The 20,616-nt window shown below is 52.0% G+C and overlaps 1 protein-coding gene across 2 annotated transcripts in view; it reads left to right on the top strand.

Moving 5' to 3' along the window:
* Window positions 1-20,616, top strand: part of LOC136518030 (bidirectional sugar transporter SWEET3a-like) — a 70,581-nt gene that overhangs the window by 18,671 nt on the left and 31,294 nt on the right. Inside the window, exon 6 of one of the 2 annotated variants that reach the window (XM_066511681.1) lies at window positions 15,658-15,784. The exons of the other annotated variant lie outside the window; for it this stretch is intronic. Within the exon in view, the coding sequence (XP_066367778.1) occupies window positions 15,658-15,674 (17 nt within the window). The 3' untranslated portion in view covers window positions 15,675-15,784. Of the gene's footprint in view, window positions 1-15,657; window positions 15,785-20,616 lie in introns of those variants that run through there. 2 annotated transcript variants of the gene reach the window in all.

The raw sequence follows: 20,616 nt of genomic DNA, 5'->3' as shown, positions 1-20,616 counted from the left end.
TGGATTGTAGTGGTTGTCGTATGCCTATGTTAGGATCCACGTCTGAGGGCTGATGGTGGTGCCCACAACACTATAAGATAAAAGTCAGCGCCTGCAATACTATTCAGGCTCTGTCATGCCTAGAAGGGCTTAAAGCTCTTGTCCTATCGTATTCTGATGGTACTTTCCTATAGGCGTGCAGGGCATGGTCCTCGGTACTGTGGTTGACTTAAGTGTCCTGTCTTACCCTATGCTCGTAATTATGAAGGGACAGGGTGCAGTCATCGGGCGAGGCAGAGCCAGCCTTAGGACATCGGGCGAGGTGGAGCCTACCCTCGGGCGTTAGGCGAGGCAGAGTCCAGCCCTTAGGGGTCGGGCGAGGCAGAGCCAACCCTCAGGGGCCGGGTGAGGCAGAGTCCGACCATCGGTCGTCGGGCAAGGTAGAGCTAGCCCTCAGACGTCGGGCGAGGCAGAGCCAGCCCTCAGTCGTCAGGCGAGGTGGAGCTAGTCCTTAGCCATCAGGCGAGGCAGAGTCTACCCCTAGACATAGGGCCAGGTGGAGTCCAGTCCTCAGGAGTTGGGCAAGGCGGAGCCAACCCTTAGGGGCCAAGCGAGGTGTGGCCAATCCTTCGGTTGTATGGGCAAGAAGTGCAGTTGCATTCTTGTCTGTTTGGAACCATCAACGTCTGATGGTTATTAGCTCCACCTCATTGGGTACCCCTGTATTAGGTCCGCGATAGTAGCCCTCGAGCCCCCAGATGATTCAGATAGAATCGCCCGGGGGGTGATTTGACTTGCCAGAGGGTGCACATGAGCGCACCCACCAGGTGTAGCCCCTGAGCCCCCAGGTGATTCGGATAGAATTGCCTAGGGGGTATTTCGTTTTGCCAGAGGGTGCGCGCGAGTGAACTCATCAAGTGTAGCCCCCAAGCCCTTGGGTGATTCAGATAGAATCGCTCGGGGGTAGTTTGGACCCTTCGTGGGTATGGCTGTGAGATTTGGTGTTTTGACAACTAGATAGTCTAAAGGGAACCCTTGTATCCCATTCATGGGGATTTGTCCAGGGTCAGCCCGGTTGAGACTCAATTGTGGATCAAGACTCCCTTGAGGCTTGAGGCTCATGCGCCTGAGTTTTGGCCGCTCATGAGCCCATCCCTCATTGGGATAGCCATCAAAACTATTGGGCCAGCCCTCAAACTCCTAGGCCCAGGCGGGCCATAGAAATACTTTTTGACCCGTATCCCTTCTGCGGGAAATGTGTCCTAGTCTGCCCAGGAAGGCGAAATGTCCGGCATGATTTTGGTGGGAAAGGATAGGGATCGTGGATGCATATCCCGCGATGTTACGTGGTGGTGTATCATGGCAGGCATGGAGATCTAGGTGGATGGTCGCCCTTCTCGCATCCGTCACCCCTATAAAACCAAGGGGTTCGCCCCCAGGGTTTTGTACTTTGCCTCCTTACCTTTGCATCTACATCCTCCACCACCAATCGCTTGAGCCCCCCGCACTCGCATCACAGCCGCCGTCAAGCTTGCATCCAACCACCCCTCCCAATTGTTCAATGGAGTCGTGGTGCAGATCTGATATCACCCTTCAACGCCTAGAGGGCCTTGTTCGCCATGGCCTCCTTTGCCCGCGGACCACCGTTGAGGAGTGGCGGCTGCCCAGCAATGAAGACGCACCGTCACCGCCTGAAGGGTATGTCGTGTCCTTCGCTCACTTCCACGAGCAGGGATTCACCATACCTGCCCACAGGTTTCTTCGGGGCTTGCTGCACTACTACAAAGTGGAGCTGCAACATCTTACCCCAGCGGAGTCCAACACATTGTGGCGTTCGTTGCCCTGTGTGAGGGATTCCTAGGGATTAGTCCCTACTTCGACCTATGGTGGTATTTCTTTGCTGTCACCCTCTTGAAGAAGCGAGAGAAGAGGCAAGAGCTGATCGTGCCGGTGGGATGTGCCAGCATTCATCTCAGCAACAACCGGGTAAATGAATACCCATCGATGCATCTGTCGACCTCCAATAAGGGGTGGCATTCGCTTTGGTTTTATGTCAAGGATGACTTAGCCACCCCTTGCCAGCATTCTCTGGGCGCATTGTCGAAGAGGTCCCAAAGCCATGGAAGTGGGGGTGTCCCAGATAAAGACAAGAAGAAAATCCAGGACCATCTTGCCACCATCCAAATTCTGAAGGAGAGGGGCATGAAGGGGTCAGGGATCATCGGCGCCTATCACACACGGAGGGTGGCACCGCTGATGAGTCACATGCTCCCCCTGTATCTAATGGCGCTCGAAGCACACTCAAGGGGACGGCACTCGTAGAGGAAGCGCTTCCCCCCTCTGAAGTGGTGCAACGCATCAAGGAGGTGATGGAGCCCTTGAAGGATGGCGCTAGCGTCGTTCTTGATTTTGTGTATCCAGTGCCGGAGCATCCCCCAATGTGGCTAGAATCGGGGTACATTAACTTCATAAGTTCTCTTTGCCCATGCCTCTTTTTTAATTGAACTTTCGACTCCTTGATGCTGACATTGGGATAGCGGGACCAGCCGAAGATACTCCTCTTTATAGATAGCTCAGCTCCACTACCGAAGGACCCACTCATGGCGACGGCGAATCGCACCGTGGCCGAGTGGGATAGGAAGATGAAGGAGGTCACAAGGAAGAAGAAGCAGGAGAAACTGTAGACACGGGAGCGAGGAGAGGAGACGGACAGTGATGACGATGATGACAACGACGACGAGGAATATGATGAGGTAGCCACCAACATTGAGTGGGATGCCTAGGAAGTGGGGACGCGCTGACAGGTACCTACTCATCAATGTAGGGACCCTTCCCATTCCACACAGGGGAAGATGCGGCCATGAGACCAGAGGAGGCAGATGGCCTAGGAAGTGGGGACGTGTTGATAGGTACCCACTCATCAATGTAGGGACCCTTCCCATTCCATGTAGGGGAAGATGCGGCCGTGAGACTAGAGGAGGCGGGCCGGACCGCCGGCCCGTCCTTAGCACCATCAGGGGTGGGCGGATCTACTGCCGCATCCGAGGTGCTAGTGGGGGGGGGAGGGAGTGGCCCTACCGCCATGCCTCAGGAACCAACGGGGATGGGTAGACCCATTGCCGCGCCTCAAGAGCCGATGGGGGTGGGCGGATCTGTCGCCGCGCTCGAGGTGCTGAGAGAGGGGAGTGGCTCTGCTGCCACATCCTCGGACACAAGGGAGGCCGACCCCTCTACCTAGGTGCAGGGGGTAGGCTCCAAATGGTCCTGCCCCGATGAGACAGAGTAGAGACCTGGGGGTTCGTCCCCCAAACGGCCCCGCCCAACAGCACCGATGTAAGCCATCGGTTTCTCTACTTTTTCTCTATTTTTCTATTTTTTCATAGTGCCTCATGCCTTTTGTTTCTTCTATAGCATCGGGAGACGGGTTAGATGGGGCACTTCTATAGTGCTGGTGCCCAAGAAGACCCTCGCCCTTTAGGCAAGGTGGGGGCACCGCCTAACGTTGCTCCCATTTTGGGTGGGAGCGGAGCCGGCGTCATAGCCTCATCGGCTGGTCTAGCGCCACCCGCGGTGGTGCCCGTGCCCTCGATGGGTCAAGCTATCAGTGAGGCTGTAGAGGCGCCCTCAGAGGTTGCCGTTCAATCGGTGATAGAAGTGATGCTACTACCGACACTAGGGCGGGCGGAGTTGTTGGCTGCACCCGTTGTGTCGACCACGGTAGGCGCGATGCAGCTAGACAAGGTCTCATTAATGGAGGTGGAGGTGATGGTGGCTACGATGGATGGGTCGTAGCCAGAAGCTATCATGGCAGCGCCTAAGGTAGCGACACGTCACGTGCCACCGACGGCCCCAAAGATGACACCCGCCGTGGGCAGGACCGAGGAGGTCATGGCCTAGGGACCCTCAGACACCATGGTGGTTGTCGAGGAGACCAGTAGGGAGTTGTCCCTGGTCCTACCATCGGAGGGCCACTAGCCGCCCATGCGGGATGAGCGCCCATTTCGGTGGATGAGTCCGTGGGACTCGGCGTCGGAACTCTTCACCCTCAATGATGCCGCCGAGGGCATGGAGTGGGAGAAGCTTAGCGAGGGGTTCATGGCCGCACTAGAAGCTCTGAACTAGGCCAGTGGTGCTCTTTGAGATGTAATCATTCCCACCGACCGGGTATTCACTTGGTCCTGCCTCTCGATCTCTTTTTCTTCATCTATTTTTGTTTTCTGACCACCGTCTTTTTTCAGTCTCTTATTGCTCATAGCCAGTAGAAATCCTAGTTCCTTCATGAACACAAGGAGGATTGGGACCACCTCATTAATGAGGCACGACTGCATAGGGACATGACCGCCTAGCTTCGATAGAGGGTGGCCGAGTTGACTCCCCTTGCTGCGGAGGCGGACAATCTTCGATGGCGGGAGGCCAAGGCCTATGGGGATGCGGAGCTCGCTGAGAAGTCTTTTGATGGGCTATCAGAGAGGGCATGGTGGGATCAGGAGGAGGCCGCCAGAGTGCAAAAGGAGTAGGATGAGCTACTCAAGTGGGACGCCAAGGCCTGCCAGCGGATCATTGACCTCCTGGATGAGGCTGAGAAGGAGCGGGATCTTAAGCTGGTAGCCGAGGAGAGGCCAGTGGCCCTAGAGTAGAAGGCAGAACTAGACACCGAGATGGTCGCCCGGCTACACACGGAGCGAGACGAGCTATGCCATACTATGTAGAGGCTCCACTCGGAGCGCGGCGCGGCCTACGGGGAGCACGACCAGGCCGTCCGAGAGCGCAATGAGGCGCTATAGAGGATTAGCTCCCTCCAGGCCGAGGTGGAGGCCACGAAAGCCTAGAAGCTGGAGGCTGAGGGTGCCACTGCTAGACTGGCCATGGATCTCACTGAGGCGAGGAGTTTTCTTCTAGTAGAGAGCGGTGAGCTTGATATCCTGAAGGTTGCCCTTGCTGTAGTCTGCGATGACCTGCAGGTGGTGCAGGCGGAGGGGACCAGCTTGCTCATGGCCCATGCTACAGATATTATGGTGCAGGTGCACTAGTTGGAGAAGGAAGCTCTTCACATGGGGATCATCCAAACCTTCACCGTCGCTCGCTTGCATTACGACGACAACATCGATTTTGAGGCGATGAGCCTCAGTTTCGCAACTGGCTATGAACTCTCTGAGCTGGATGAAATAGAAGCGGCGATGACTCCTTTTGCGGAAACCCTAGCAAGCAAAATTGAAGACATGGTTCTCCCTAAGAGGGGATAGTTAGTCAAATGAGTCTGATGAACATTTATCTGTAATCTATTGGACAAGTGTCGGCACTTTCATTTTTTGAAAACAGATTCACGACTTTGTTTCGTTAAACAAATTCACAATTTCGTTTTGTTTGACTGAACTTGCTTTCTTCCCTTTTGGCATTCAAAAAAAGGTGCTCATTCAATCCGACCCTTCTGTTTGTTAAGGCCATAGGGCCATAGGTGTATAAGAGGGGAATTTTGATTATGCTGGTGAGCAAAGTTACCTTAGCCCTAGGGGCATGGTTTTTTTGCAGTCTTACAAGCATGTTTGGTTATTTGGTCCCACAAACCTTGCCGCTAACCTTAACATGAGGAAGAGGGCCGATGCAGCCACTGTTTCAAAAAAAGGAGGTATTTACCTTTATTAGGCCCCGAGTGAGATTTGACCCCTTGCGGTCGCTGGGGCCAGATGTTACTGGAGACCGAAGTGAGGGTAGCAAACTTACTCTTGTATTCGCACGTACCCCTTACTTAGGATTTTAGCTATCATTCTATGACCATACGTTTGGTCTCATTGCAAGCCCGGCCTTCCCCGAGCCCCCACGCGTGGTGGGGATTCGGTCAAGGGTCGGCTCGTTTTGTAACTGTCGCTCCGTTCATGGTTTTCACAACTGGAGGGGTTGAGGCAATGTCGCCTACCTCGATGGTTCAAGTGACGCGCTTGATGAGCTCACTAATGGGGATGTTCGAACAAAATCCAGTCCCATTGCTCGTGACGGGGTCAGAAAAGCCCTCGGGTGGCATTCCGTTGCTCCGTAACCCGCCTTCCAACAGATTCCCCTCAATGGGGATTCTATGGGCTAGGCTAGAGGCCGGATTGAACTAGAAGGTTGAGATGACCCTATCCACCTCTATGCGGGTTGGGCAAAGGCTGCTGTGGCTCATCTGCATTTTCTCCCCTGGCTCTTGTTCGACACGAGGTGGCCTTGGGCCCTTCGTGGGCCAGCCTTCGAACCTCGGTCTCTCGATCTCGGATCGGGCAGCTCAAGCCTCCGATCCCCTTGGGGTCTGATAGGGGTCGGCCATGTTTCACACGTCACCCCATCCTTGGTTTCTGCAACTAGAGGGGCTAAGCTGATGACACTTGCCTCTATGGCTCAAGCGTCACGCTCAATGAGCTCGCTAACGGGCACGTTCATGTGGAATCCGGGTCCATCATTCGCTGACAGGGTCGGTAGAGCCCTGATGTGACATTCCACTACTTCTTAACCCACCTCCTGGTAGATGCCCGAGCCATTCAATAGGCTCAGGTGGCCTGTTGGCCTCTCCTCGACGGAGATTCTGTGGATTTGGCTCAAGGTTAGAATCGAACGAGAAAGGTCGAGACGTCCGTGTCCGCTTCTGAGCAGGGTCGGGCAAGGCCGCTCGGGCTCATCTTGGTTTTTCTCCCCTAGCTCTATTTAGCATGAGGCAGCCTCAAGCCCTTCACGGGCCAGCCTTTGAACCTTGGTCAGTTGCCGCTCATATCAAATGAGGCGACTACTGCTTCGTGACATGACGCGAAGCGTTGAGATGTAGCAATTGCATATGCAACGTTTGGACATATGTACGATATAATGGAAATGAAAGTGAGGGTTGGTGGTGTTACCTTGGTGGCATGAGTGACCGAAAGTTCTTACCAGACATGTCCGTGCGGGGTTTGGGTCCGACGTTTGCGATGGGGCTGGTGTAACCTACACGAGTATCGCTATTTTTCGTTTCTGTCTCTCGGTGGTGATTCGAGCTGTTCGATTGACTTAGGTGACCTAATAGCTTCTCCTTGAAGGAGATTCCATAGGTAGACCCCTCCGAACCCTTCTCGAGAAGGCAGATGCTAAAGTCAGGGGTGCGGGGACAAAGAATTTGATTACGCTGGTGAACAAAAAATGCCGTAGCCGCTAGGGCGTAGGGTGTGACAGTTCGTCTAGTTTTACTCAAAGTTTTACACCCGCACACCATGCCTCTGGTTTTTAAATGTAAGGAGGGGTTGAGTGAAGAGAATGTCTAAACAAGTAGACACTTTCAGCAGCCCCCAAGCGATGACCGCGCCCTTGCCGTTGCTGGGGTCGGAGGCATGGTAGTAAAATTGACACGCAAAGTAAACAAGGGTGCTTATCTTTTATTGGCCATTCGTTCGGTGTTTGCCTAGGCCATCCGATCGACCTAGGAGGCCCGTTGGGCTCCCCTTGATGGAGGTTCTGTTGTTGGGTCCTTCTAGGTCTCGCCTGGGGAAGCGGAGAGTCGCCTACATGCGGGTGCGCCTTGTTTCTCGCGCCCAGCGCATGGTAGTGGCAGGCCATGCCTGGGCCATGTCCCATTTGACCAGGCATTGTCTCATCGAGCAGGGCGCGTCCCGTTGATCAAGACACGTCCCCTCGAATTCCCATCAGCATAGAATGCCCATCTGCATTGAATAGGGGAAGGGAGAGGGTTTTTCGTCCCAACCTTTCACCTTTCTCCAACTGCTATGTCTCCTCCTTAAATAGGGGGAGGGAGAGGAGTTCTCATCCCATTCCTCCACCCATTCTTGAACTGCTGCCTCCCCTCCTTCTTCCTTTTCACCGAGCACGTTCACATGTCATGGTGGTTCCTAAGTGAGAGAGGTTAATGCGAGGGAGGGGAGAACTCAGAGATCCATTCATGAATCTAGAGTGCGATGTCGAGCTAGAGGTCATCCAACGTAGATGAGATGGTGCTAGCCACCTTCGCCGAGAAGGGGCCGTTTCCGCCGAAGGAGGAGGTGCAGTGGAGGGTGCTGAGCATCATTGGCTTTGTCGTCGTCCGCGAGGCCTTCGTTAGGATGTAGCCATACAGAAACCTCTCCCGGTGAATCTTCTCCGGGTGCTTCGCCCTTGCAGCTGCTCAGATCGGCTAGTTCATGAAGTTTGATGAGATGTCAGAGACATCCATCAGCCATGGTGGCCATTCTTCAGCGGGCAGCGTGCCCCGTCCAGGTGCCGTTGTCAGGGTTGCGGCTGATCATGATGGCATAGTCCCTGGACGCCCTAGCGAAGACACCACGGTCACTGATGTGGTGCTCGACGTTGCAGACGATGACATCCTCAAGGATCCCATGGAGCGGTAGGACATTACCGATGGAGAGCATGGCGCGGCGACCACAGTGGTATCTAGAGTAGAACTATGCAGAAAATGTAATCGTTTAAGTTGTGGGGGAGCCCCCGTGTGAACAGTCTTTTGTATTCATGAATACATCAGTCCTTTTTTGTGATGAAATCACTTTGTAAGCGATGAATTTGTGCAAAAAATGAACAAGTTCATAAATTTTGTTGCAGCAAACAGCTTTTCTCCCTCTTTTTGTAAAAGAGGTTCAGTGCCTTCCGACCCTTCCCATAGTTAAGGTTGCGAAAAGCTCGGAGTGCGGGTGAGCCAATTCTGATCATGTTGGTGAGCAAAGAGACCATAGCCACTGGGGCGTGGGTTCCCCGCAGTCCTACCAGTTATACTCAGAGTTTGTTCCCAAAATCCTAGCCCTTAGGACTTACCACGAGAAAAGAGGCACAACACAGAGAATGTTTGCAAGATAAACGTACTTATACTAGCCCCCGAGTAAGGTCCGACACATCACACTTGTAGGGGTCAGACGTCATGAAAGATTGGGGATTTTTTTATGACAAAACTGATAAGAGAAAGTATGTGTTTAATTAGGGGTAAAAATGACGTAGCTGCTCAATATTCCAGGCGTTGGTGAAGACCTCGTCGTCAATGGTTTTCAATGTGTAGGTGCCTGGCCGGAGTACTTCCATGACGACATATGGCCCCTCCCAAGGCAGGGAGAGCTTGTGGCAGTCCTTGTTGCTCTGCACGAGGCAGAGAACCAGGTCCCCGACATTGAAGGCTCGGTCTCACACCCATCGGCTGTGGTACCGTCGCAATGCCTGCTGGTACTTGGCCGAGCAGAGGAGGGCGACGTCACGAGCTTTGACTAGCTGGTCCATGGCGTCTTTGAGGGATGCCTCAGCTCCCTATTCGTTGTATGCTCTAATCCTTGGTGCTCCATAGTCGAGGTCAGACGGGAGGATGGCCTTGGAAGGCGTGTAGCCGATGGCTCGGCTGGGAGTTGTCCTTAGGCTCTAGAGCATCGTGGGGAGATCAGTGACCCAGCATGCACCAAACTTGTTCAACCGGTTGAAGATCCTAGGCTTGAGGCCCTGTAGGAGCATGCCATTTGCGCGCTCGACCTGCCCGTTCGTTTGGGGGTGCGCGACGGCAGCCCAATCAACCCGGATGTGGTGTTCATCGCAGAATCAAAGGAATTTCTTGCCGGTGAACTTTGTGCCATTGTCCATGATGATGGAGTTTGGTACCCCAAAGCAATGGATGATGTCGAGGAAGAATAGCATGACTTACTTAGATTTGATCACATAGATTGGCCGAGCTTCTACCACTTTGTAAACTTGTCTATGGTGACATGCAAGTGGGTGTAGCCCCCAGGCACCTTCTTGAGAGGTCCAATCAGATCGAGCCCCCAGACCATGAAGGGCCACGTGATGGGGATCATTTGGAGTGCCTGGGCCGGTAGGTGAGTTTGCCGAGCGTAGTACTGACACCCTTCATAGGTGCGTACGATCTACTTGGCGTCGGCTACCGTAGTGGGCTAGTAGAAGCCCTATCGGAATGCGTTTCCAACCAAGGTTCTAGGCATAGCGTGGTGACCATAGACCCCACCGTGTATATCACCCAACAAATGCTTCCCCTGTTCGATGGGGATGTAGAGCTGTAGGATCCTGGTGTGACTTCATTTGTAGAGTTCGCCCTCTACAAGAACAAAGGACTTGGCACGACATGCGAGCCATCAAGCTTTAGTCTTGGCTGTCGATAGTGTGTCACAGAGGAGGTAGTTGAGGTAGAGTGTTCTCTAGTCGACCAGAGGGTCGGGCTCTGTCGCTGGATCCTCTTCAAGCTCCATGACCTCGGGGCCAGACGGAGCCGTCGATCGGTTAGCCCCCGGGCTATATCGGATGGACCATCGTTGGCCTGCTCCAACCCCTCGTAGCACACCGAGGACTTGTGTTGGTCACTGGTGAAGACACCTATTAGCACCGCTCTTGGTAGGATGCCACCTTTGCAAGCGTGTCGGCCGCCTCATTGAGGCGCCTTGGGATGTGATTGAGTTTGAGGCCATCGAATTTGTCCTCCAGCCGTCAGACTTCTTTGCAGTACGCAGCCATCTTGGTGTCATGATAGCTTGACTCCTTCATGACTTGGTTGACAACCAGCTGGGAGTCGCCTCAGATGTCGAGGCGTCAGATGCCCAACTTGATGGCAATGCTTAGGCCATTGATGAGCGCTTCATACTCAGCCACATTATTGGACGAGGGGAAATGGAGATGAACAATGTACCTCATGCGTACCCCGAGGGGTGATGCAAAGACCAGCCCCACATCGGCACCCTTCTTCATCAGCGATCCATTGAAGTACATTGTCCAATACTCTTGATCGACGACCGTCGATGGCGTTTGGACCTCGGTCCACTCCGTGATGAAGTCTGCCAGCACCTGGGACTTGATCGCCATTCGGGAGGCATATGTAATGCCCTGATCCATCAACTCGTGCGTCCACTTTGCGGTTCTTTCCATGGCATCCTAACTTTGGATGACCTTGCCGAGGGGAATGACATTGCAACCGTCACTAGGTGTGACTTGAAGTAGTGGCGTAGCTTCCTCTTGGTGATGAGGACGGCGTACAAGAGTTTCTAGATTTGGGAATAACAGGTCTTGGAGTCGGATAGTACCTCGCTGATGAAGTACACAGGGCATTGCACCTTGAGGGCATACCCCTCTTCCTCCCGCTCCACTACTAGGGCGGCGCTGACCATTTGCATGGTGGCCACTATGTATAGCAGAAGGGATTCTCCATCGGTTGGAGGGACCAAGATTGGGGCCCTTGTCAGAAGCAGTTTGACCATGTCAAGTGACTCCTAGGCCTCGGATGTCCATTCGAAGAGGTTGGCTTTTTTCAAGAGCCAATAAAGGGGGAGACCTCATTCACTGAGGCACGAGATGAATCGGCTGAGTGTGGCGAGGCACCCTGTGACTCGCTGAACCCCCTTTGTGTTCTAAATTGGGCCCATCCTTGTGATGGCTGAGATTTTCTTTGGGTTGGCTTCGATGCCATGCTCGGAGATGATGAAGCCGAGCAGTATGCTCCTCGGGACCCTGAAAACACACTTCTCGGGATTGAGTTTGATGCCATTCGCCTAGAGTTTTGCAAAGGTTTGCTCAAGATCGGCAACGGGGTGGTCAGCCCGTTTGGACTTAACCACGATGTCGTCAACGTTGGCCTCAATGGTCCGCCTGATGAGGTCCCCAAAGCATTTGAGCATACAGCGCTGGTACATTGCCCCAATGTTCTTCAGACCGAACGACATTGAGACATAGCAAAATGATCCAAAGGAGGTGCTGAAAGACGTCACGAGCTGGTTGGACTCTTTCATTGTGATTTGATGGTACCCGGAGTATGCATCGAGGAAGCAGAGGGTTTCGCACCCTGAGGTAGAGTCGACTATTTGGTCTATGCATGGCAAAGGAAACAGATCCTTTGGGCACGCCTTATTGAGACCCGTATAGTCAACACACATCCTCCATTTCTCGCTCTTCTTTCATATAAGAATGGGGTTAGCTAACCACTCTGGGTGGTATACTTCCTTGATGAATCCGGCCATCGATAGTTTTGCTATCTCTTCACTGATGGCCCTATGTTTCTCCTTGTCAAACCGACGCAGGCGTTGCTTCACCTGCTTGGAGCCTAGATGAATCTTCAAGGTATGCTCGGCAACCTCCCTCGGAATGCCTAGCATATCCGAGGGTTTCCATGCAAAGATGTCTTTGTTGCCGTGGAGGAAGTCGACGAGCGCACTTTCCTATTTGGAGGAAAGTGAGGTACCAATGCATACCATTTTGCCCTTGGAGCTACTAGGGTCTATGAGGACTTCTGTAGAACCCTCTGTAGATTTGAACGACCCAGTCGACTTCTTAGCGTCGGGCGCTTCTTCGGTGACCTCTTCCTTGAGGGCGGTTAGCTCCCCAGAGGCGACGATTGCTACGGTGTGACCACAACACTCGACCTTGCACTCATAGGCGCATTGGAAGGAGGTGCCGACGGTGATGACCCCATGGGGGCCTGACATTTTTAGCTTGAGGTATGTATAGTTGGGGACAGCCATGAACTTTGCGTAGGATGGACCTCCTAGAATGGCGTGGAAGGTTCCAGGGAACCCAACCACCTCAAAGGTGAGGGTGTCAGTCCTATAATTGAACTAATCCCCAAAGGCTATGGGTAGATCGATCTACCCAAGTGGCATGGCCTGCTTCCTCGGCATGATGCTGTGGAAAGGCACTCGGGTTGGGTGAAGGCATGTCCAGTCGATGCCCATCTCATTGAGTGTCTTGGCGTACATGATGTTGAGGCCGCTGCCTCCATCCATCAGTACTTTGGTGAGTCTCTTTGGGCCGACGATCAGGTCGACCATGAGCGGATATCTTCCTGGGTGCAGGATGCTATCTGGATGGTTGATCTGATCGAAGGTTATGGTAGACTCTGACCACTAGAGGAAGGGAGGTGTGGCCGGTTCGGCCGTGTAGACCTCGCGGCGTGTGACCTTCTGACGACATTTGGAGTCATAGGCCACTGATCCTCCGAAGATCATAAGGTAGCCATTCGGCATTGGAAAGCCATCATCCTTTTCCTTGGCATCATCCATTGTGGGGACAGGGTCCTTTCCTTGCTCCCCTTTGTTGGAGCCTCTGGATAGGAACTGCCGCATGAGGCTGCAGTCCTTGAGTAGATGTTTAACTAGGAAGGCGTGGTTTGTGCATGGCCCCTCGAGTAAGTTTTTGTAGTGGTTCGAAGTGCCCTCCATGGGCTTCTGACCACCCTTATGGTTAGCAGTGGCCACGAGCATGTCCTTGCACCGTTGTTTCTTGTTCTTCCTTTTGGCGGAATGATTAGAGGTGCCTTCACTGGTGCCCTCGTCCCGCCTTGCCTTGCCCTCGGGATGATCGAAGATCGCTCTGACCGCCTCTTCTCCTGAGGCGTGGCTGGTGGCGATGTCCAAGAGTTCCTTGGTGGTTTGTGGGCCCTTGCATCCTAGCTTATGAACCAAAGACTCATAGGTAGTCCTAGACAGGAAGGCTCCTATAACATCAGCGTCGGTGATGTTAGGGAGCTCATTGCACTATCGGCAGAAGCATCGGATGTACCCATAGAGGGTCTCACTAGCCTTCTGGTGGTAGTTCTTGAGGTCCCATGGGTTCCTAGGGTGCTTGTATGTGCCCTAGAAGTTCCCCACAAAGATCTCCTTTAGATCCATCCAACTCTGGATCGTGTTGGATGGTAGGTGTTCCAACCATGCTCGTGCCGAATCGGCTAAGAACAGTGGAAGGTTGTGGATAATGAAGTCATCATTATCCACACCATAGGCTTGGTAGGCAAGCCAATAGTCTTTGAGCCAAAGTCCGGGGTTTGTCTCCCCAGAGTACTTAGGGATATTGGTAGGTGGTCAGTACCTTGGTGTGAAAGCAGCATTGAGGATGTGCCAGCCAAAGGCCTAAGGGCCCGGTAGGCCAGGGCTCGGGCTCCGGTCCTCGCCGCTGTCGTAGCATCCGCCACGATGAGAATGATAGCCATAGTGGGCTCCTTCTCTCAGGTCGCTGTAGGTGCATCTATGGGCGTTGAGGGTGCTGCGTGCATCGCGCTTGTAGCCAAGGAGCTGATGCACCGGGACCGTGGTGCGCTGCCTGCCGCCTTGTGGTGCCTAATGGACTAACACATCCCTGGCAGGGTGGGCCAAGGTTGTGCGCTGGCTGGCGTCGAGCTCGCATCATCAAGACAGTGAGCTCTCAGCCTGCTATGCCACCACAAGCTCGAGTAGCGTGCGAATCTCGCGGTGGGCCTAACGATCCTCAGGCGTTGCGACCTCTTGAAGGCCATGGAGCGAGGCCATCATGGCGGTGATGTTCTGGCTCGCTCGGGCAAAGGGAGGAAGGGCTTCATCATCGGCGATGATCCTTCGGTTCACATCACGGGCCCTAGCGCGTGCGTGCCCACCGTCTCCACGGCGCTCGATCTCCCGATCGAGCCCCACGCATTCCTGCACAAGCTGGATTCCGGCTTCCTCGATCTCTTGCTTTTGGGCTTTTCAGCTGCTCCACTCCCTTGTGAGGTGGAGCTGCCATCTCCCCTTCGGTTTCGTCACCGAGGTTGCCCACCGGGGTAGCATTCTTCATGGGGATGCTTTCGACGTGTCCCTCATGGGTACCCACCATGAAACATTCCTAGGAGGGGTGATGGTTCCCCCTACCAGAGTCAGTGCCAGAATCTAACCTTGGCTCCTCTGTGAGGAGGCTATGGAGAGATTCTGTGATGGTTTCGATCATCCCCATGAATTCGTTGTTCATGGGGAAAGGGATCATGCGTGGTGCCACAATGTGGCTAACGGTCACCGCGGTGTTGTGAAGACTAAATGGAAGCATCGTCGGGGCGCTCCGTGCGGAGTGTTCTAGAAAGAGGGTGAGGTGGCATAGGTCCTCCCTAGACGGTTGGGTCCAAGGGAGACGCCAAGCTGGAGCTCAAGCCTCCCGTAGTTGAAGCCGATGGAGGGGAGAGATTGGATGGCGGCGTGGGCCAATGCCAACTCTCCTCCCCACCATGACGATGAAGTCCAGGTCACCGAAATGCACATGTGCACCCAGAACCTAGCTGATTGCATGGCTAGCCATCCAAAGCCTAATATGGAATGCGCAAAGGTCCCCTACCTGGCGCGTCAACTGTAGGTGTTTCGAATAAACACCAACTAGTAAATTTATATTTGTTGCACGTTAGGCCCGGATGGTGTGCTAAAGGACACAAGGTTTATACAGGTTTGGGCAGAATGTCCCTACATCCAGTTTGCTGCTGCTCGTGTTATTAGCACCAAAAAAGGTTCGTAGTAGGGGGTACAAATGGTCGAGAGAGGGACATGTCCCAAGTCTCTGATGGAAAGGTCGAAAGGATGTCAAGAGCTCGGTTGCTACTCAGCTATGTGTAATGTGTAGGATTGATCTGTCCCTTTAGTGGGGTGCCCTACCCTCCCTTTTATAGACCAAGGGGGAGAAGGATTATAGATGGGAGAAAGAGGAAAAACCAGAGGTAGAGAAGGTCCTTTGAAGGTGCCGGGTCTTCCGTTTCCCTTGAGCCTACCCTGCTAACATGGCAGACGGTGCTAGGGATAGCATGTTTGTTGATCCTGATAGGGCCGTGCTCTAGCTTCGGTCTGCTAGCGGTCATGTCCCATCCTACTCCAGTGCACGATGCGGTGTGCCAGGGTACCGAGCCATGACCCTACGGGGAGCAGACTGAGAAGTGACCTACAGTAGCTTTGCATTTTTTCTCCACTTGCCTAATTACATGGTGGTTATATTTTTTAGGAAGTGATGGGCACTAATCTTTGGCATGAGTTTCTGGAAAATGGTTCTCCACATAACCTGGTGGATGTGCTCTATTGTTGGCAAGCCATTGCTTTTGGTTTTTGAGTTCCTAGAAATGATTGTGTGCACAAACCTTAGTATGTTAAACACAAAATACTAGTATTGCTTGTTGTGATGTGCATTCATGTAATCTTTTGGTGCCTGACTTCAGTACACAAACATATGGTGTGCAAGACAGATTGTATGTTACATGTACTGACCTCCATGTGATGTATGTGTTTCTATACCATTATTTGATGGACATTAAGCTTGAAAGTGTGTTTGATATGTGCTAAATGTTTTCTAATTGTATTTATTTTTTTGGGTGTATTTATAGTGTCCTGTTGAATAATCTGTCGCTATAAATACATGGACTATTGGATGATCTGTCGGTATATGCTTGATAACAGAGCACCTGTAAAACTAGCAATGGACTATCTATAGCTATAAATATTCAGTGTAGCAGACTGTCTATCGCTAAAAGTACTGTCTGACGCTAAAGATTTTAAGTGACAGGGCTTACAGCGTCTACAGAAGTCTATCGCTATAACTTTTTAGTGTCAGATTATCTGTCGTTGTAGCCACTTTTAGCGTCAGATCATCCATCTCTAATCTTGGTGTTGTGGTGTAGTGAATGCAAAAACTAAAACCACCACACCCTAGTGGTGGTATCACTAAAAAGCTCTCAAGGAATGACATTGTAGGGGAGGCAAGACGAAGCAAAAAATGAACTTGTGAGCCCTATCGTAGTGTCGCAACCCCAGGGATCAGAACGTGGGGAGGAGGAGAGCGGCAGGACTGTCTAGCTCCAACAAACACCTTGGCAACCACTCCGATGCCAAGATGGAGCAAAAGGGAGGCCAAAGTGCAGCCATGTCACAAAGGCAGCACGCCCCCCTACACAGCAGCTACGCCATCCTTTCCTTCTCCAATCGCAAGATCCCTTCTAGCACTAGTTGAAGAGGCACCACCAGCTTCCGGGCACTACCGGTGACCCCCAAAGGGACACATGATGGGAACCACGCGGTTCTCCTCGAACTTCTCTGTCCCATTTCCTTGCTCTTTCAATAGGAAGAAAGGGAATGATTCATAGACACCGCCATGAGTGGCTCGGGCGGAAGGAAAGTCCATATTTATAGGCCCAAGGGCAGACCAAACAATCTAGGGCCCCTACACCGCATGGCGAACCAAAAGAAGCCACAACCAACAACAGATGCCCGTGTAAGGTCGGGGAAAAATGAGACCTTCCTAAAGGCAAAGCCGGTTCAACGTCAATGAGACCGCTCAGCCCCGCCTAGGTCGTGAACTTCGATATGCAGCACATTGATATGGCAGGGCTCAGTAGTCACATATCACAACGTCAGGGCATCCTAATGGGGTAAAACCACAACGGCCACCTACCGCATTAAACGCACCTACCCGCAAGGGATCAAGCGACAAAGTACGAATAAGCCAAGACTATGACCCCATGCTCTAACGCACACGCATATCAGCGCTTTCACGATTACTTCATGATCATAAAAACACCCGAGGGCTATTGTCGGGGTTATAACCCCAGGGTGTCTCAAGGCACCGATTAGTTAACAGGCCGTGCGGCCCGAAATATATCAGCTAGCGAAGGCTCGAGCGACTAAGGCCCAGCTAAGCCAAGCAAACCAGGCCAGATGCTAAGGCCGAGGTCAGTCAAGACCCTCTCCTCATGCCTTAGCTGTACGGCACTCAAAGGGCACACAACCTATTAGGGACCGAATACTGGGGTACCCAATGAGGTGGAGCTAATAACCATCAAATGTTGATGGTTCCAAATAGACAAGAACACAACTGTATTTCTTGCCCATACGACCGAAGGATTGGCCGCACCTCGCCCCGCCCCTGAGGGTTGGCTCTACCTCGCCCGACCCTCGAGGGCTGGACTCCGCCTCGCCCGACGTTTGGGGGCAGACTCCACCTCACCTGACGGCTGAGGACTAGCTCCACCTCATCCGACCCCTGAGGGTTGGGCTTCGCCTCACCCGATGACTGAGGGCTGGCTCCACCTCACCTGACGTCTGAGGGCTAGCTCCACCTCGCTCGATGGCTAAGGGTTGGCTCCACCGTGCCCAACGACCGACGGACGGACTCCGTCTCACCCAGCCCCTGAGGGTTGACTCCACCTCGCCTGACCCTCGAGGGCTGGACTCTGCCTCGCCTGACGCCCGAGGATTGGCTCCGCCTCACCCGACGTCCCAAGATAGGCCCCGCCTCGCCTAACGTCCCGAGGCTGGCTCCACCTCGCCCGACGACTGCACCCTGCTCCTTCATAAAGACAAGCTTAGGGTAAGATAGGACACTCGAGTCAACCGCAGTACCAAGGACCATGCCCTACACGCCTGCAGGAAAGTACCATCAGAATACGACGGGACAGGCGCTTTAAGCCCTTCTAGGCATGATAGAGTCCGAACAGTGTTGTAGGCGCCGAGTTTTGTCTTACAGTGTTGTGGGCGCTACCATCAGCCCTCACCTAGAAATATTCCAAGTATCATATCCACAGGGAAACATGTGAGACTAACTATGGTGTAACTTAACTGATGGTTACAACAAGGTTAGGATAAACAGGAGCGTAGAGAGGATTACTAAGGTTCTCTAGTTCTAACTTAGGTAAGCTATGTCCTCTACCATTCAACTAGGGATATTACTAGGGAAAGACACTAGCAGAGGATGCTTTCCTTCGTAACCGGGTCCTATTTGGCCTATAAACGGGAGGTGGATTATAGAGGACTCAACAAATGTGTCACACTTGCGTTCTAACGCTACTTTGCGATCTACCACCGGTGCAGAATGCAGGGTGCATCCATGATTAACCCAAGTCTAAGAACCATGCTTACACTTACGATTAATATGTTACTCCCCCTAGGAAGACAATAAAGCACTCAAAAGAGTCATGATCCTGATGAACAATATAAACAAGATGCTTACTTGAATTAGAAGTTGATTACTAGAGAAGTCTTAGAAGCAAGCTCAAATAGAACTTGGATCCGCCAAGGTACAAGGCGTAGAGAGAGCACTGACAGGCCGACACCTCCTCTAAACTCTTCCCTCACTCTCTATCTCACTATTTCTATTTATAAGACTAGATCCTATAGAGAACTAATCTTCTTTTAATAGCTGGCTCTGATCCTGATGAGCAGGATATGAATTAGGGTTTTAGGATGGCTTCAGGGAGGGGGTACAGGGCTGTATATATAGGGGGTAGCGTCAATTTTGGACCCTCAGATCAAACCGACTTGAATAAATGCCGTAGGGATGATCTTTAAGGCGGTTGGGAACCATTATATGAAGGAGAGGCTGACCGGTGGACCTAGTAGGCTGGCCGTCCTGCTGGTGGGGCCGACTGGCCCCACTTGGAAGCCTCTCGTAGTCTTCTTTGATGTGGTGTCCTCTGGTGTCCTTTGGAACCTTTTGGAGTTATTTATGCCACTGTTAAGCGTGATTTAATCTAACGATTGGGTCCACCTTGATAGTTTTCGAATTAAATCCTCCTGCAAACATAGATTTGCCAAAACTTGTGGAATTTATTAGTTTTAAACCCCTAGACCTATGTTGGTGATCCTTTTTATGCATTTATATAAGTTATATTGATGATTTATGATGAACGTTAACTACCGTCAACAAGATGCATCTAACCCCAAACTCAGCGCTTATTGGATGCTCGATAATAAGTAGGTGCATCTCACACTTGAGCATAACCTCCATGTCACACTCGCCATAGAAGTACATGGGAGGCTTAGTGTAACCCAAGCGCTAGAGTGTCTCCCAAAGGAGCGGTGGGAATCCTCCAACGGTCAAACAGTCCGAATGCTCCGTATGTCGTCCATTGCTGCAAAAATTCACCATAGGGGTTAGAAACATTTTTGCAACACAAATGAGAAATGACAATGAGAAATGTAATAGAACCGACCAAATCATAAGAACGTAAGTACAAAAACAATCACCGAAGTGATCAAATTCCTGCACTTAAGCTCCATAATCTCGGTAGTCCAAAAATCACGAAGGATTTCAACCAACTCTCGACATACAAACCAAGACCATAGTGATTCAACACAACACAACATTCGTTACAACATTTCACAAGTAGCATTCGGATTACATCCATTAGAGTTCAAATAAAATATTACAAACCAAGTTCAAATTATGCGGAAGCAACATAGTTTAGTACATAACTTCATAGTTTCAAATACATTGCCAGATCTCAGTCATGTCCCACAAAAGCATCTTCAGGTACGAGAACTAGGAGAGACCGCGCCCAATGGTCTAGTCTTCATCCCTAGCTGGGAGAAGGCAATACTTGCAGCAACCAAAGTAGAACTGGCCATCTGCAACAGGTGGGAGATAAACCCTGAGTATGAGAAGGTCCTCAGCTAGACTTACCCGTCAAAACCAAAAATAAAAGACACCAAGGGTCATGCAAGGCTTATGAGGTGGGCTAGCTGGACACAGTTGCATAAAAGAGCTTATGAATGTAGTGCCCAATTTAAACCTAGCATCAAGCTTATCATCATTTACCTGTCCACTAGATTAGCACCTGTACTAGAGCACTCACTTATTAGGAGCAAACAATATTAACCATAGCAGGTATAATCAGGTTGTCATCATCATATCATCATTTCTGAACCATCATGTTATTTAGTGTATCTACTTTGGAGATAAGCCCGTCAAGTTCTCACTAACTGGGAGAGACGGCGACTCGAATCGAATTACAACTCAGCTGAGGGGGTATTCCTAACTCTCACCCTAGCATACTTTGCAAGGGTAGCCGTGGGTCACCTTTGGAACAACTCAGGAACCAAATTCGCGGGTTCAATCAGTGCCAGCACTCTTAGGGATTACCCTTCTGCCAGGACGATCAGGACTTTTAAATCACCTGCCCTTGGACTCACGCCT

Source organism: Miscanthus floridulus, chromosome 17 (genome assembly GCF_019320115.1).
Source record: "Miscanthus floridulus cultivar M001 chromosome 17, ASM1932011v1, whole genome shotgun sequence".
NCBI classification, from domain to species: Eukaryota; Viridiplantae; Streptophyta; class Magnoliopsida; order Poales; family Poaceae; genus Miscanthus; species Miscanthus floridulus.
Note: the sequence above shows the minus strand (reverse complement) of the source record. Positions and strands in the feature narration are given on the sequence as shown.